At 40.3% G+C, this 19,401-nt stretch overlaps 1 protein-coding gene across 1 annotated transcript in view; it reads right to left on the bottom strand.

Annotated features, from left to right (window-relative positions):
• Window positions 1–19,401, bottom strand: part of LOC307019863 (uncharacterized protein) — a gene marked incomplete at its 3' end in the record, with an annotated part of 56,242 nt that overhangs the window by 12,945 nt on the left and 23,896 nt on the right. The window contains exon 2 of the mRNA XM_079650964.1: window positions 7,297–7,495. Within this exon, the coding sequence (XP_079507090.1) occupies window positions 7,297–7,490 (194 nt within the window). The 5' untranslated portion in view covers window positions 7,491–7,495. The remainder of the gene's footprint in view (window positions 1–7,296; window positions 7,496–19,401) is intronic.

Raw genomic sequence — 19,401 nt, 5'->3', positions numbered from 1 at the left:
CGTGGCGGAGGGATCCTGATCTACATGACGGGTGCTATTTTCCCCATAAGGAACAAGTCGCTGCAAATTATCCCGCTTATTACACGGCCACATTCTGAACAAAGTAACGACATGACTCCCAGTATTAATTGAAATGCTTTTATGGATTTAGAAAATGTTTTTATTGATTTAAAAAATAGTTGTATGTATTGATTTAAATTGACATGCATTCGCTAAGAAAAATTGTCCGTTGTTACCGTTTTTTAAACAGTCTGAATGAAACGGCAGCTCTCAGCTGTGTATTTACACAACTAATGGCCCGTCAACCACAGCTCTCTCCCCCCCTCCCCCCTGATCTTTCTTCTCCAGTAGCTAAATTAACTGTAGGTTACTCTGAGTGACAAGCTTACAGTTAGACACAACACTGTCATTGCAAGTGACCCTCAGTAAGTTGACTTTTATGTTCAACTGCTAAATTCGTTACTGATAAAAAAGGGCTTCTACTGTACCTAATTACCTTAACACTAGAACCGCCAGAGGTTTTTGTATAGGCCTACCTAAACCTGTCAAATCCCGCTATTAGAATGCAATTTTTAACAACATAGGGTGCTACATAACACACTTTCAGGAAAAGTCACGGACTGGGAGACTTTAATATTTTATTGAAAAAAAGTTACATTGCACACACACAACACACATCACACAAATTGACCCGATTGGCGGTTCTAGTGTTAAATAAACTCACTAATTAATGAAACCAGTTCAATACGCATTATTCTTATTCTTATCATTCTTTATGAGCGCTGAAGTAGTCTTAAAATCAGATCTGTTTTTTAAATGAAATCTGACGGCAGGCAGTTAGCTCTGATCACCTATGATAAATGCGCCACACCTAATCGCTGGCCATTCAGCAACAGAGCTCCCTCTATACAAATCAAACTGTAGACGGTGTGAAAGTACCTATTGTTTTAAATAATGGTCGGAATGTGACCTGTGAGCCTTCTGAATTACCGTGGGACAGCACATTCTAAACTAAAATGTTCAATCAATAAAGTAACATCTTATCTTATCTTATCTTAATAATATCTTCATATTAATAATAATAATAAATCATACAGTATGTGTCCGAAAGGGAGCAGGAGGAAGCAAACAGAAAAATATACAAAAAATATACTGCATATTAAAGCAAACGATTGTAAAGGTAAAAGTATGAGCATAACAAATAAAGAAGTGTAATGTAAACATTTACATTATAATTATGATTATTTAATATATAAAGACTATATATTATTGAATTACAAGATTAGATATACTTTAGTTGATCTAAAATATTGATGTGTTCAAATGCTCTTCAAAACACAACTGAAAGTCCATGAAACTTGTCTTTCTGTATTTGTGAATGAAGCGCAATCTCCTGGTTGAAACCTGAAATTGAAAATCTGGCAACGCCCTCTTGGAAAATAGTAGGAGGGCTTAACATTCCTCTATACTGGTCTTAGGCAGGTCGTAGGCAGGAAGCTGTAAGCTGGAGTCTGAAATTCAGTGCTACATCTGTAAAAGAAAGTCACCGGAGGAGTTAAAGGAGAGTTACAGGGAGTATGAGAAGAAGAGGGAGAGAAGATTTTAGCCACACTGTAACGCGTCCTAAAACCCTTTTATAATCTATCGATTTTATGATTCGAAGATTATAAAACGAAATCCCATTGCATTTTGTCGAGGGAACCAGCAGCTTACTTCCTGGTTTTAGGACGCGTCACTGGCTGCACCTCTCAATATGATGCCAATATAAACAAGGTCTTCTGTCGGCTCTGTACATCAATGCCGACCTATGCTGACAAGTAAGTGAAGAGTAGAAAATATAAAGGTATTGGCTATAGGGAAATGTCCCAGCAGTTTAGGATAATGAAGGTTCTAATCTAATCTAAACACAGCCATTACATGTCTAACTCCTAATGACAGGAAAGCAGAAAGCGCATTATACAAATAATAATACTAGGGCCGGGACTCGATTAAAAAAATTAATCTAATTAATTCGAGGTGTGTAATTAATTAATCGAAATTAATCGCATTTTTAATCACATATAAATATTTGACCTGAGAACAGTGAGAAGATGTCAATAAAGTGTGCCGTCACACAGAGGTAATTTAATTGCTTACCGAGGTCCAATGATCCCCAATCAGGGCAACACATTCGGCTTTCTCCAATAAATTCTCTTTATCTTCCTTTTCATTGTCATAAAGCTGCTGGATTCTTTTTGTCACTGTCTTTCTGCATGGCAGCTCATATGTTGTGTCAGACGATGCAATCTGTAGTACCTTTTGCAGCCCCTTATCTTCTACCACTCCAAGTGGTCTACAGTCGAGTGCAATCCAGTGAGCTGGTTATTTTTTCAGACGTGGACTTAGTTATCCTGGCCCTGAAACCAGTCATCTGGTTGAGTGTGGGTTGGGTGTGGGTCATACTTGTCAACCCTCCCGATTTTCGCGGGAGACTCCCGATTTCATTGCCCTCTCCCGGTTTCCTCCCGGGGTCATATTTCTCCCGCATTTCTCCCGATTTCTGACAAAATCAGATTTACACACGACTGTTTCCACTCGGACTTTAATACAGCTACACCATTGTTTGGTTTCCATGGTAACACGTCTCTTTAGTAGCGCGCGCAACTCAAAGTCTGAGAGGGTGAAGCAGATATTCACAGAAAACAGAACAAGAATCGACAACTACTCTACTCTCTGCTCACTCCTGTCCTGTAAAATGCAGGTCCAGTCCACACATATGCTCCATCAAGGACGGTGCTACAGGCCGCAAGGCAGTGCACTTACAACTACAATAAGCATGTTAATGTTAATCTAATAGCTCCAGCGATCCACTAGAACCCCCCCCCCCCCCCAATTTCGCATTTTGAAATGCTCCCGATTTCTGAGGGCAAGTATGGTGTTGGTCCTTGTACTCGGAGTCGGGCTAACGTCCACGCTAGCTTCCACGCTAGCTGCTATATATTTTGCATTGAGGTGATACTTGAGGCTTGATGTGCTGCGGTGATATGCGAATTCTTTTTTGCATAATTTGCATACAACCGTGCTCTTATCGACGCTTCCATCCTTCCGTTTTTTAAAACAACATTTCCCATCCACGGGGCCAACCAAAGCGGTCTCATCAGCTTCTTCGTTCATGTTTGACTATTGTTCACTGTGGTTTATTGTTGTCTGAAGTCATGACCGTTAGTTGGTGCTCCAGCATAATCGGTACGCCTGAAACTCATCCAGTGAGAAACGTTCCGCAGGGCAAAAATAAGTGCTATTAAAATGCGTTAATGTTTTTAACGCGTTAATGTTTGTGTAATTAATTCATCTTAATTAACGCGTTAAAGTCCCGGCCCTAAATAATACTCATAATAATAGCATACATTTTTTAACAATGACCACAATATCATTATTTTAATAAACCAAATATGAACAATTGAGGAAAATGAGGAAGAACTGGTGATTCAAATGTTGGAGTACAAGTAGTAATGTAGTTAGTGCATAAATTACTATTGCAACAAATGTGTTAATTTTTTTCATTATAAGTCGATTTGTTTTGGACGAATGCTCCGGGCCAGTGGTTACAATGGTGGGGCCAGTGACAATACAATTCCACCGGCCCGGAGGGCCAGTGGCATTTTACCCTTAATGTCTACCCCTGATATACAAGTGATTGGAATATGATATATTAGACAAATAATTTCTAAGTAGCAGCCAGATGAATTTTATGGATGTTGTTTCAAACTTCAGGTGTTTAATAGTCTTATGGCCTGTGGGATGAAACTGTCCCTGAGTCTGGTGGTTTTAGTCCGGATGCTGCGGTACCGCCTACCAGACGGCAGCAGACAGAACAGTTTGTGGCTGGGGTGATGGGGGTCTTTTATAATCCGGAGGCTTTCTTTGAGGTTAACCTGGTATTTTTACTACATTTATTTTAATGGTTAAAGAGTGTGGACTCAAAGTTGCGTGCTTGGTCTGAGTGGATACTGCGTGGGGCACCAAAGCGACAAATCCATGCTTCAGCCAAAACCTTGGCAATGATGCGTGCTTCCTGATTGGGGAGTGGGAAAGCCTCTGTCCACTTTGAAAAATAATCACCAACAACCAGAATGTACTTATTTTTACTAGCCGTCTCTGGGAGAGGACCAAGGATATCAAGTGCCACCCATTCAAATGGTCTAGCCATAACTGATGGCTGTAACGGAGCACATGGCAGCCTTCCTGAAGTCTTACGCGAAGCACAATCCACACATTCCTTGACCCATACTGTAACATCTCTAAACCATCCTGGCCAATAAAAGATGATCGATGGCTACTGCCATATTTGCAAAATTTGCCTCTGAACCTTGACAAGTGCATGTTTCAGGCTTATCAATTATCAACAGGAGGGGACACAGACATAAGACCAGCTGTTAAATAAAGCTTTTCTGACCTTAGCTGGCATGTGGATATATATTAATGCTGCCCATTATGGGCACAAGCAATTTTCACCCATTTATTATTTATATGTTTTAAATTTGAGTGTTTCCTATCCCCTAAACCTCCACGGATGTACACAGTTTAATACTGGCAACTTCTTATTATGGGAAATACAAAAACGTCTTTTAAAACTACAACTCCCAGTAGAGACGTGCCATATATAGAGAACATGTTGCGAAACACAATAGCCAGCATGTGTAGTTCTGGGGACGGGGTGGGGGACGGGGGGACGGGGTGGACCCGTTCAAATCCAGTTTTGGACAGTCTGCCGTGGTTCCATCCCATTTCAAGTGCTGTTCGACGCTCGGCGTAACCCTCGGAGCACACTCAAACATCCAATCACAGAGCTTGAGGACTACCACGGGGTTTGTCAAGCGAAGCGGAGAGAATACTTACTTCCGGGTGTAATATTCTCCAAAGCAAATGAGCTGCTCCGACCCTTGGTCCTGACGGACTCCAACTTGTGTTTATTAATCAAACAAATAAATAAACACGAGGATAATTATGTGTTATTGTTGAGTAAATGGAGAATTGCACAGGGGAAAATAACGTATCTATGCCACAATTTTAGATGCGGATTTGGTTAAACTAATATGTTTGCGCTGTGGACCAACAATGTACATTGACGGGGAAGGGGGTAGCAATAAAGATAACATCATTAAACAGTTACACAACATAACAGAAATAATATCGATACAAGCGTACCTAGCAACCACCTTGGTAACAATGAAAATGTTGAATGGACACAATTTCCTGAAGTAATCTTCGTAATAACTAGCAAACTAAAGATCATGTGCATCCACTGCACACATAATCTGAAATAACAACTCATATTTCTCGCATCAAATGACATCAAAACACAATTTAATGGCCAAACTAACCTTAAAATAGGCATTTTCCACCGAGAATAAAACGAAGTTCGGCCATGTTTTTTTTTTCTGCAGGGAGAAATTTGAAGATCACGTGACGTAGCCATTGGAATGAATGGTGAAATAAAACGTAGGGATCTTACAATTTCAGAGGCGTTTTTGTAGAAATACTACGTCCCAAGTTGTGGACCAACGTAGTTATTACAAGTTTTTTTGTGAGAGTGGGTTGGCTATAACTTTTGTTGTTTATACCTTTTCAAACTTTTCTCTTAAATATTATGCTTCATCACAATAGTTCCTCCTCTTCCAGTTTAACTTTTCACTTTTAAGTTTTCTAACATTCAGTGCAATGCATTTGAGCTTTAACCTGTTAAACCCCGAGCCTGTTTTTCAGGTTTCAGGCTCGAAAATGACATTCCCAGAACAAATGACCATATCTTCCCTTCTAAAACGGTTAAATTAATAATATTTTTTCTCAAAGTAATGATAAACCTGTCAGTTGGATGTAGAAACGTCAGATTCAATATAGATGTTTTTTATTTAAAAAATAATTCAGATTGAACATGGTAAAAAAACTGTAAATTATAGTGTCCGTCCAAAACATATTTTGTACTTATAGTGAAAACTAACCTTGGATGATGGGTTAGTAGACTAAAAGCTTTAGGAATCCAAAGTACAACATATAATAAATACCCTGTATCAAGATTGAAGCAAAACAAGTGATATTTGACCTTTTTAGACAGATTTAGCAAAAAAAACCTCTTCTGGGGCCATTTGGGTGGATTTTTCATATCTCTGGCTCCCCCTGCTGGATTTGACATGTGACATCTCTTTCTAACCGTCAGAGCCAATGGCATCGAGGGGAACTCCCACATAGTCCTTATTTGGTCATGTGTGTGTATTATACTGCCGCAATGGTGGCTACCATTAGCAGCTAACTTTTGCTCTGCGATTTTTACATAAAAATTGAATTATGGATTATAAATAATTCCAATTATTGCCCAGAAACTTTATCAACCTATGGATTAACCGATTCAGCCGCGTTTTGTCTTGTTTTAATGCCATTGAACACGTCTTTTGATCAGATTAACAGCTACGGTGAGACGATCTCCCTAGAAGCTACGTAAAGGTACGTGTTGTGATGTCTATCTTTGCTTCCCCTGTCGCAAGTTCGGACCACTCAGTGATGATACTATATACCTAAATAATCTGTGGAACCTCAGCTTTAATCGGATATCTTGTATGTGCAGCTACGATAAGTAATAAGGGTACTTTTATCTTGAGTTCTGTGCCAATGTCCGTTAGCATTTTTCGCTAAGGGGTCATTTAGATGCTTCTTATGAGACTTGTGTTTTGTTTTGGTAAAAATGGTTTATATCGTCAGTTAGCTGAGATTATTTCCGTTAATCTGGTATAACACATTAATAGGTTCTTCAATATTAAAATCCCCTGAGACACAGTGTCCTTGAAAAAAAAAAACAGGGTCCCCGCCGGCAGGGACCTTGGGGCTTATTAACCATTTTAATTCAAATAATTTCACTTTTCTACATTTTTACGCTACGTTCAGCAACACACTTATTAGATTTACCTAAAAGCAGCTACAGTCACTATTCAACTATTAAAAATATTCATCTTTTTCTACATTTTCAGCTAAATTCAGCAACAAATTTGCGCAGCTTACAGCATTCGCACGCATTTTCAGCAGGAAATGCATTTTATAGTTACCTATTTTATCCATAGGATAAATTAAATATAGAGTCAAAGGAAGTTTTGAAGGGTGATAACAAAATGCTCTCTAGTTTATGATTATGACCGGATCAGGGAAATATCAGAGCCCAATGCTGACTGGGTGTGGTAAAAGACCAAAATGCATAGACCAAAGATATATTCAACAAAAAGCCCTTTGAATGTTAGGCCCAGGCCTCTGTGAAACAATTTGCCTCACCTGATGTCCTCTAGGTCGTAGTAGAAGCTGCGGCTGGTGTCTTTGATGTAGATGGCCATGTTGGGAGACTGCAGCATCTTCACGGTGAGCTGCTGAGGGAAGGCGGAGACAAAGAGAGCCCACAGGGCGTCCTCCCCACTGAGCTCCGCCGGCAGCCCGACCTGCTGAGTCTGCTCCCCGTACTGCAGGTACATCACACCTGACAGAGCACACACACTTTAGACCAGGGGGTCAAACACACAGCCCACTTTAGGGTCCAATCTAGCCTGCGGGATGACTTTGAAAAGTCAAGACATTACCTGCAGCTTTCACATCTTTAATGTATTTTGTATGTAAACATTTGATAAATTAGCAAGGCAAGGGATAAGTTAACCTTCTTCTTTAATAGTTCCCACTTTAGCTTGTATGGTGGTGTGTCAGGATTACTACACAGATGTGGAAATTAAGTTAAAAGTTTTGATCATAAAGTAAAAAATGACATTGTTCAGTTCCAGATACCGGTGACTAAATGTTTTGTGCCTTTGTGGATACACTGTGATCTGTACGTTGTAATGCACATGTCTAAATTACAAACTGACGGTCAGAAGATTGTTAAAATTACTCAAATTTCTCTTAAGAAGTGTCAGGTTGTTCATAATGTTTTATAAAAAGATAGTTCATTAAATGTAAACTTTTTCAGCACTAAAACAGTTATTTTTAGGTTATAATGCTGTGATTTTACTGTTCTCGCCCACTTGAGATCAAATTTGGCTGTATGTGGCCCCTGAACTAAAATGAGTTTGACACCCCTTACTTATACACAGTGTAGAGTCACAAGAGTGACAGTGCATTAATACTTACTGATATTAACCACATATTTTAGATGATTTTATACATTTTTTTAATTCGGCTGTGACATCTCTGGCGTTTTGTCAACATCAAAGGACAAGAGAAGTTTCCTGCAGATGTTTTGGAGAGCTAGGGGAAGAGAGAGTAAGAGAGACTGCATCGGATGTGAGAGGACGCTGGCGCTGCCTGTTCGCCGCTTCTCTGTCCAAAAAAAATCTCGTCATTCTCTGTGTTAATCTACCCGTTTCTGACCATTCTCTACTGCTACAGTTTTTTAACTATTCTGTGGCTTTCGTGTTCTGATCTGGACACATTTGTCACACCCGATTGCCACTTTGAAGGACGCTCTGGTTTTCTACCTGTGCATCAAAGCTTTGTGATTGGCCGGCGTAACACCATGTATCGGGGCGTGGCTGGTGGGTAGTGGGCACTATTTCGCTGACGTTGTCCGTGTCAACAGGAGTGACAGTCCGCACCAAGCGGCAAACTCTGTGGAAGAGCCGGGACGCCAATACGGAAGTGGCACACACTGCAGTTCATATATTGGCCGATAGGGACTGACTGCAGAAAGGAGCAATTTCCATAGACCCCCATGTTAAAATGCCCAACTTTACAGCAGAAAAAAACATGTTTCTACCCATGGATGCAATAAATATTATTATGAATATAGTTAGATTCTACCTTCATGATTATGGATCTGTGAGTGAATTGTTTTCTAACACGACCCTTTTATTTATATTAGGTCTTAACGTTTTTGCATAAATTAGGGCGTGGTCACATTGAGTGACGGCTCTGTGAAGTGACTGCTGCTGCTAGCTTCTTGTCTCTCTGCTAGCTGCTCCATGAAGCTACAGGCAGGCACTCTGCCTGCTCAGCTCATCCAGGGAACACAACTTGCCCCCGGCCGTGTTTGTTTGTTCTTCATGCTTATATATCGGACTATTGTGACTCGCTCTGCGGTTGAAACAGACGGTGCATGAATGCGGTTTTGCGGAAAGTGAAATTCGAGTACTTATTTCTGTGTTAATGATTTTAATCAGCTACGTAATTAATGTTTCGGCTTGGGTTAGCGTGTAAGCGAGTGGTAGCTACATCGGTGCTAACGATGCTAATAGTAGCCTCCAAGTTAAAATCATAGACTATATATAAACGTTAAAACGAAATAGACAAGTGTTAAGTGGGATAATACTGTACAACAAACGGCTTCTGTTTGAGGTTGATAAAATAAGGTCATCCTTGTAACTTAGAGAGATGATTATTATTTAGGTAGGAACTGTATGCATCACTAAGGTTAATTTAAATTGGCTATGCTCAAGTATGTAGACAAGCTAATGTCGAAGTAGTGTATGTGAAATCAACCTCACAATAAGATGTGTGCAGGGCCGGCCCTTGGCATAGGCAGTATAGGCGAATGCTAAGGGCGCATCAATCAATGGGGGGCGCCGAAAATTGAAAAAAAAAAAAAAAGTTAGAAATTTAAAAAATATTTTTCTATTTTCTATTTCATAACAACACCATTTCCCGATTTTGGATCAACAAAGTACATCTTATTATCTTATACTAACAGAACTACGCCTATATTGTGTACAGCGCCCATACACTATGGCGCACCCCCCCCCCCCCCCAATCAAGTTGAACCGCCCCAGCCCCAGTAAAAACCAGAGGTTCATGTGAAATAGTTCTTTTTTTGAAATCATGGTTTTAGTGTGCAATTATAGGTTTTCATTTTGTATTTGTGTTAATTTAAAATAAATCAAACTCCCAAAAAACGTATGCAGCTTTTATTAACACTGGAATTTACTGTGTAAGCGGCCGCGGGGGGAGAGCTTTAGAGAGCTCTCGCCTGAAAGACTGAGAGGCTCTGATAACCTCAGCTCAGTGAGGTAAAGGCACACCTTTAAATGATCATTATAGTTATAAAAAAATAAGAGAATAGATTTTCATCTATTCTCTTATAGTATAAAATACTATATGACAGTAAAAAAAAGTTGTTATTAATAGAATACAGTTTAAAAGGGGAGTGATTTGTAAAATATCCATAAATAAAAAGAAAATCTGCTTACAGTTCTGTTTCATCTGGGTGTTGAGAGATGTATCCATAGATCTCTTAATGTTGCTCTCAAAGTGCACCAGATTGATGCTTTTAACTTCAATATTAAAAAAAAAAAAATGCCCCCGGACCCCCCAAGAGGAGGTTAGGTCCACCCCCCACTTAAATCATGTTCAAATGGGTAGGATACTAAATACATTTACACACATCTTGTGGCCATATATTTTAGTTTTGGTGGTCATGCAACAACCGTGCATGCATGCGCAGGTCATAGTGAGTGTCTGCATTTTGGGGGGGGGGGCGCCAGCTAAAATCTTGCCTAGGGCAGCAAATTGGTCAGGGCCGGCCCTGGATGTGTGTATATTACAATTATTAATGTCATATTTCAAGATGATTACTTAGATATTACAATATGGTTGGTTGAGCTGGAGTTCATTATTGAGCTTACAGGTTAACATCACAGTCATCTGAGGAACGAACCCAAAGCTTGTAGTTTTTATTAATTGCATTACCAAATGGGTATAAAATAAACAGCAAGCATTGGTAACACAACTTCCAAAGTTACAGTAAAATAAAAAGGACCCTGACTCGGACAATACACAATCCAACATGTTCAACAGAAGATAATCAGTTATATTGTTTGTACACATGGTACTTTACATATATATCTGTTTGTTTAAGGTGTCCAGGTGATGAAGACAGGCTGGACCAGAGAGTGAGAGACAGAACTGGACTCCTCACAGCAGTGAACTTCAGCACAGGTACAAATACTATTTTTTTCATACTGTACAAAGAATCAAGAAAGATATTGGTTTAAATAAATGAAGTATTGACTTTAATACACTGAAATACTTTCCATTAAACAATACTAGATCACCTACACACCAGTGAAGTTGAGGGGTTTTTCTGTGCAAAAAGTTATATTTAGATGTTAACAAGCAATAGGATTTTGTCAGCTTTCTAATTTAATGTATTGAAGGCAAAGATATTTAACACATAATGAGAACTGCTACTATTTATCTCTCAATATTGTCTGTAAAAAACGTGGTAAAAGTTATTCTTTCAGTGAGGCAACAGAGCAAGCTTCTACAGTTGCACTACATTTTGATAACAGTTAAATATTATTTTGAAAATAACATATATTTCAATGTTGACGAACTTCATACTTTTCGTTCATAATCTGATTGTCTTTGTAGCTCACTGTTGAAATAAAAAAAAAACATTACAATTACAAAATAATTATATCTACAGCCCCTAAACACACAAACACACCGCTTTCATAAATAACACACTTGTTCTGCAATATGTTTTATGTTTCCTGTAATTTTTGTTAGGAAAGGACATGCCTGAAAGACACGGCATTTTCTCCTTCTCTGAGGGTCAAGAAGAACATCCAAGAGGAACATTAAAAGCTGATGTTATGAGATTTTAAGACCAGTACACTAAGAAACTACTTTTATTGTAAAAACAGTCAGCTGATCGAATGCACCTATTTCCACATCTACACTCCATCCGCTGATTATTTCTATTTGCCTCGTTTTATGAGCTTCACATCACTTGTGCCTTGTACCGCAGAGTTTGCAACGTCACAAATAAATGGGGCCAATCTTCAGTCAGATGTGAATGTGTAATCTAACATTTTCAGTAAGAATAATGGACGAAAGGAGTGCAAATACAAATACAATTTATTGAAGTGTGAACCAAAACTTAATCAAACATGTTTTAAATAAGAAGCACATATGGACAGAAGGTGTAAAACTATTAAAGTAAACACATTTAGTCAAATAAAGTGACAGACTAGGCCTGTGCAGTTGGTATCAGCTTTGCCCATCATGGGCTCCTCCATCAGACCAGGTCCTCCTTGCAGAGGAAAGACCCTCAGTCCTGTCCGGGCCAAACAAACAGACAGGACGTCCATCACACGGAGGTTTCTCCCTGAAGTCTCTGCAGCTTTCTGGAGACCACGCTGTCTCAATCCGTCAACACTGAATATGAGAGGGGGAAAAATGAAAATAACAAAATGCTTTAGACAATAACAAACATAAAGTTGACTGTTGAGTTGCTCAGTTTTTTTAGATTGTCAATACTATTACTGTATAACTAATATATCAGGTTAAAAGGCACATTCAAATAAAGATTGGTACATGTTGTCTTTTGAATTGTTTGTCTAAAGTCAAGGATCTAGAACTGGTACTTAGTTTTAATGATACAGTCTGGTTATTATGCTGTTTGGAGGAGGCCTCACAGGTAAGAGCACTAACTAGCTACCATCACATGTACCTTAAACTGACTTAAATGTATTAAACGTATAATTAAGTGATATCAAAATATAAATAACTAATGTCATGCAAACATATTAATATTTGCTGGATTCCAGTGTTGAATTTAGCACAATTGCATACAAACGTTAAGGGATTTTAAGATTCTGAAGTATTATGCTAAAAACTCAATAACTTAGATTATTATTTATAGTTTTGCTGAATAGTTTCATGTCCGCTTACCTTAGAAACGTAAAATGCCACGGCAGTGTGCAGATGGGGAGCATGTTAGCTTAGCTTGATAGCCTCAGCTAGCTCTGGAACTTTCAGCTCGGTGGCAGCATGTCTCGCCTCCGCTCCGCCTCTTTGCCCTTATTTGGAGCAGGCTGGAGAAGGCGGGAGTTGACCTCTGACGTCACTGTCGAGCCGTTAGTGGCCGACTCCGCCTACTAAGGGCTTCTCTGCAACTCTGCAGAATCCTATGGGTGACGTCACGGACCCTACGTCCATTTATATATACAGTCTATGGTCCGCACACACACAAGACCGCAATTATGGCAGAAGAAAAAAGCCCAAAATATATCATTTTCACTCCGAGTGGGAGGATGATTATTTTTGTATCTATTCCAAAGCCCATCTGTCTCATCTGCAATGCGAGCTTGGCTTTACCGAAGAAGGGTAATTTAGGAGTGGCATTTCAAAACAGTGCACAAACGCTACGCGACGGAATTCCCTCCTAATTCTGCCCTACGCTCCCAAAAGGGGAGGGACCTGAAAGGACAGCTAAATGCACAGCAGTCCATTTTCACCAGGCCCAACAACAAGAGCAAGGCTGCTACCATAGCATCTTATCGTATCAGTCACGTTCTTGCGAAACACATGGAGTCTTTCAAAGATGGCGAAGTTGTGAAAGAAGCATTCCTGGAGGCTGCCGACGCGCTTTTTGGGGACAGTAAAAATAACAGTATTTCAACAGGTTTTTGATATAATAAAAACTCAAGTTAGATACCGTTATTAATCAACTGGAAGTTTTAGTTCGTTTGAACTTATGCATTATAATTATTGTACAAAATGGTATAAGAATGCAAACATTGAGATCAACCTGTTTTTCAGGTCTCAGGTTCGAAAATGACATTCCCAAAACAAATTACCATATCTTCCCTTCTAAAAGGGTTAAATTAATAATCTTTTTTCTCAAAGTAATGATAAAACTGTGAGTTGGATGTAAAAAAGTCAGAATCAATATAGATGTTTTTTATTTTAAAGAAAATTCAGATTGAACATGGTAAAAAACTTTAAATGATAGTGTCCGTCCCAAAAGTATTTTGTACTTATAGTGAAAACTACCCTTGGACGATGGTAAGGTAGACTAAAAGCTTTAGGAATCCAAAGTACAACATATAATAAGTACCCTGTATCAAGATTGATGCAAAACAAGTGACATTTTACCTTTTTAGAGAGGTTTAGCACAAAAAATAATAATAATAATAATACAATAACGCGCTTTAACCACTAGGTGCCCGTTTCTATCAGCTGTGCACCGTTATGGTGTAAATACAGTCAATCTACCAATTGGATCAAATATAAAAGTCAGCCGAATTATTGTTGATACTGCAAAGAGGCGTATTGTGTGAAAAGAAATGTAATATGTTGTTTAACTGCTGATATATTTAGGATCCACGTCACGTTTTCAGTTTGGCGGCATTTCCTCCTGTTTGTCTCTACAAAGCCCTCATGTTTCTCATCAGGGCTCTATAAATATACAACTACGGCAGATATTTATATTTAATGCAGCCGAACCGTGTATTACAATGCCGTCATGTGATGACTTTCAAAGAGAAAAGCAAGCACACTCGGAATAATGGATTATTTTATTTTTAAAATATGTTTTCGGATTTCACATTTTATAAACACCAAATCCCAACATGCTTTGCGGCTAAATCGAGCTGAGGATCTTGCCTCCGCCTGTTTCCGGTTTCGTATTTCGTAAGGATGTATTTTGTTGTACACACATTCCTTCACATTTCAATTTTAATTTACATTAAAGTATTTTGTGAGGCCTTCTAACATGTTTTTAAATATAACTACGGTTGTAGTTGAAGAGTTTGTAAATTAACATGAACCGAAGCTGTTGCCTGGCAACGCAATCACACAACATCACGTCCGTTAATTCCACATCCACCTGGATTAACATTGATTTAATACATTAATGTAGCCTTTGTTTCTGCTAAAAGAGGTGTCGACCAGCTGGGGCAACAAGAAAATGTTCCTATCCTATCAATGTCGTTTAATCAACAAGGATAATCTGGTGTTTTTGAGTGGATGAGTAGTGGAGATATCACTGTCAAATCAATTGACAGTAAGGAGAATACTTACTTCCTGGTGTACAGTTCTCTGTTATCCAATGGGAATGGAAGCTCACATTGCCTTTAAGGACAGCCGACACAAATGAATGCCGTGCTTCCATGAGCGTCAAATCCCGCCGCAGATGGGAATACATTGCAATCAGTTGAAAGCTATTTGCGTCCCTTTATGAAGCTGAAGGAGCCTAGGAGCGTCCCAACTGCACGCCTCGGGACCCTGACCAAGCGTTGCTTCTGGACGTTTATGGAGTGAGAGTGTGTTGACCAGTGGCAGCGCCAGGGTATGGCTGGGGTAGGCTACACCCATACCAAGAAATGGCTTAGCCCCACCATGAAAAATGATGTTAAAGTAAGCAAAATAAAGTCCGCCAACTCACGCCGAGAATTGCACAGACAGCAGTTAGTAAGATTGATTTCAGTAGCCACTTGTCTGGAAATACCGAAGACAAGAAACGGTTTTGAAAACTTTTTTCACGTAGTGATCGTCTTCTCAATAGAACATCTTTGATAATGTCTTCTGGCCAATCAGAATCAAGATAACTAGGGATGCACCGAATATTCGGCCGCCGAAGATTATCGGCCGAAAATGGTTAAAAAGGACCTTTCGGCTTTCGGCCGAAAGGGTTCGAGCACCGAAAAAATATCACCGAATGTCAGAGAACAGGGTTACGTTGGTAAGCTAACGTGTTGTTGTGATGACGTAGTCAAAACGCGGCGACAAGCACGGCGCGCGACCATGCTCGCTGCTGGCTCACAGCCAACATGTCTGCCGCTTCGAGATATTTAAAAATATCAGAGAAAGAGGCGCGGATTGCGATTTGTAAAACGTGTTCAGCTGACATTTCTCGAGGGGGTGTAACTGCAAAGACTTTCACCACTTCAGGATTACTCCACCACTTGAAATCAAAACACCCGGACAAATATGCGGAGTAAGATCAAATCACAAGCACTGACAGCGGGAGACTGTTCAGCGCTGCCTCTCATGTGCTTGATGAGAAGAGGAACAGACTTATGGCTGATAAAGCAGAGAAGCTAATGTTCATTAAAAAGAACCTCCCACTTTTCCTTAATAAGTAGACAAGGCTGGCTTATCATAAGTTTATCTAGTTTTACATGTATACTCTATATCCACTTTCCTGAACAATTTTCATTGTGAGTTATAATTCAACATCTCAGGTTATCATTAGGGGAAAATGACAGCAGCACAGTGTTCAATATATTGTACTTTCGGTATCTAAATGATACAATGTTGTTTACATTGCTCATGAGGACAGACCACCTTATTTGCAGATTCTTGAAATTGTAATTTAATTTGTAATTTATTGTGGATTTTGTATCCAGTTTTACTTACGTTAGATACTTTATGTATCTTTATACAATGTTTACTACTTTTTCTTATGAGGACAGACATCCTTATTTACAGATTCTTGAAATTCAATTGTAATTTCATTTGTAAATAGTTACATTCATGTGGATTTATCCAGTTTGCACATTTGTATGCATGCACTTATAGGTGCATTTGTTGTTGTTGAAGGCCTGGCTGTTCCAGTCTTTATTTACACTATTTTGTTGTAGGCCTACTGGCCTAGATGTTTATGCAGTTTTAAAGCACCTTGGCTTTGTTCTGAATGCACTTTGTTGTAGTTATCCTACAGAGAAAAATAAAATACACTTGACTTGGAATTAATGTACTGTATGCATTCAAAAGTGCTGAATAAATGTTTTATGGACCCATAATAGTGATTATTATTTAAGTTAAGTTTTGCCATAATCATGTATTTTTCCATAATCAAGCAGCTGAACAACATTGGTAAAAAATGTATACATTATATATATATATATATATATATATATATGTATATGTATATATATATATATTTCTATTAATCATATTCGGCCTTTCGGCATTCGGTTTTCGGCCAACTGTTTCCTATTTTCGGTATCGTATTCGGCCAAGAATTTCCCATTCGGTGCACCCCTAAAGATAACGGCGTGGTGTTGTTGCAGGAAGTCCCGACGGAGAATACTTTTGCTGTAGAACAGGGGTGCACATACTGGTATGCAGGTACGCATGCGCGGCAACAATCTGAAATGCGTACCTTCACTTGTGTCACAAAGCGCATTTGCGTACCGACCTAATTGTGAAGCTTTTCCAGAAGGCGGTTAGATCCCCGGACGACAGAGTCGGTCTCCGTGTGCACAGACAGGGCTGCTGTTAACGTCGGTCTGTACAACGGAATTGTGCCAAAACTACGCCAACTGGCTGCGGAGGGAGACTCCCCCCCTTCACTGGAGAACTGCGCTAAAACAGCTGATCACAACGTTCACGCTCTGTGGTCACAAAGTACTCCACTAGCCCCCCCCCCGTGTTGATAGAAATAAGACCACACGGTTTGATCATTGATAGGTGCCGTCTTTCATTTTGACACACAGAACAATGTTATAATAAACATACATACTGTATGTTAAATGGATATATCCGCCTTCTTTCATTTATCTTTCCATTCTCACAACAATATACATAAAGAAATGGCATATTTTGGACATAGTTTTAATGGTGATTAATCATGATTAATAAATGTTTAAGCTGTGATTAATCTGATTAAAAATTGTAATCGTTTGACAGCCCTAATTATGACACATCCTTGACCTCGTCTGCTCTACCAACCTCCCAGTGCTTGACCTCCACCCTTGCCCATGTCCCCTCTCCGACCACAAACTCATACAATTAACCATTGCCTCCCCCACCCGAAACCCCTGCCCACCCAGAAACATCACCTTCCATAATCTACACTCCATTGACCATAACGAGGGGTTACGTATGGAACCCTTGTCATATAAACACAGACGGAGCCCTCTACTGGACTCTATGGGTAATACCTTATCATGCAAGCATTCACCTACTGAGACTTCTATACGTAGCCGGCCCCGGGGTGGGCCTACCTGAATGCGCGCGCATCTCACCGTATAAAAGGAGGCCTCGCCTCCTGACTGTCATCCTACACCTCTCTTCAGCGAGCAGTATAGGACAGACAGTGCCCCGAGTAGAGGGCTCCGTCTGTTCCTACATAACAAGGGTTACCATATGTAACCCCTCGTTATATCTTTCACAGGCTCTGCCCTCTACTGAACTCTATGGGTACAGTGGGCGGAGCCCCAATGTATACACGCGCTGTCGTCCAACAACACCGTTCCACCTCACTGCCCCTGACCGGTTTTCTGGTTAGCAGCCACTGCACCTCACTCACCTCTCCCTCGGTTATAACATAGCAACGTAAGTAAGAATGCAGCGCCGCCACATACAGATGGCAACACCCAGACATATTCACAAATATAAAACAAATATTCAGAAACTGTAATGAACAATAACTATTATTTATTTCAAGAACTGTTATTTACAGAAACTCAACATTTCTAATCTGTGTGACACAAATATGCACGATTGTTTTGGGCTCCCCCTATTTATCTCAAAGTCAGCCTTCAGGGGAGCTCCCTCCCTCTTCGGGGGAGCCAAGCTCCTCCTAGCTCCCCCCCATTTCGAACAGTGTCTGTGGCTGAATGGCCAGCGATTAGGTGCGGCGCATTTGTCATAGGTGATCAGAGCTAACTGCCTGCCGTCAGATTTCATTTAAAAAACAGATCTGATTTTAAGACCATATGTAACCCCTCGTTATATCTTTCACAGGCTCTGCCCTCTACTGAACTCTATGGGTACAGTGGGTGGAGCCCCAATGTATACACGCGCTGTCGTCCAACAACACCGTTCCACCTCACTGCCCCTGACCGGCTTTCTGGTTAGCAGCCACTGCACCTCACTCACCTCTCCCTCGGTTATAACCGTGGAGAAGTCTGGGCTGCGGCTGACAGAGCACACTCTGACGCGCTTACCTCGCGAAAAGTGTGCTCGGAAAACAGTGCTAAGGGCTCCCACCCGTCCGCCCATAGGCAGACGGAAAGAGTCCCCAGCCCTGTATGGGCTCACTATGCACCACCTTTCCCGAGTCCCTAAGGAGCACGGGGAGAGCGCAAGTGCCCCATGTCCCCCACATTCAGAAACTGACCCCGTGCAGAGTGTGTGTGGACTATAGTGTGGAGGGCTCTCCCCTCCTGCCCCCAGGCAGGCGAGGAGAGCCCTCCAACCCTGTAAGGGCCCAGTGCGCACCACGTCCCCCGGGACCCTCCAGGGGGCCCGTAAAAAACGTAAGCGCAAATAATCATAAAATCATAAGAACAAGGCCATAACCAATAACATACCATGTCCAATATGAAAAAACATTGCAACTATTTGTTTTTGCTTCATTTAATTGTGTGAGTGTGTCCGGGCTCCTGAATCAGCCTCTCCCTCCTCTCCCTCCTCTCCTTCCTCTCCCCCCTGCTCCTCTTTGAGGCAGCAGCAAATACTAGTTTTAGCTCTCAACAAGTTTTAAAAGTGTATCTTACCTTTTTTCACCTAGTTAACATTTTATTTGTATTATTCATGCGTACAGATGTAGCACTGAATTTCGGACTCCAGCTTACAGCTTCCTGCCTACGGCCTGCCAAAGACCAGTATAGAGGAATGTTAAGCCCTCCCACTATTTTCCAAGAGGGCGTTGCCAGATTTTCT

The sequence above is a fragment of the Notothenia rossii genome (assembly GCF_949606895.1).
Source record: "Notothenia rossii genome assembly, chromosome: 9".
NCBI classification, from domain to species: Eukaryota; Metazoa; Chordata; class Actinopteri; order Perciformes; family Nototheniidae; genus Notothenia; species Notothenia rossii.
This window is presented reverse-complemented; position numbering and strand designations above follow the sequence as displayed.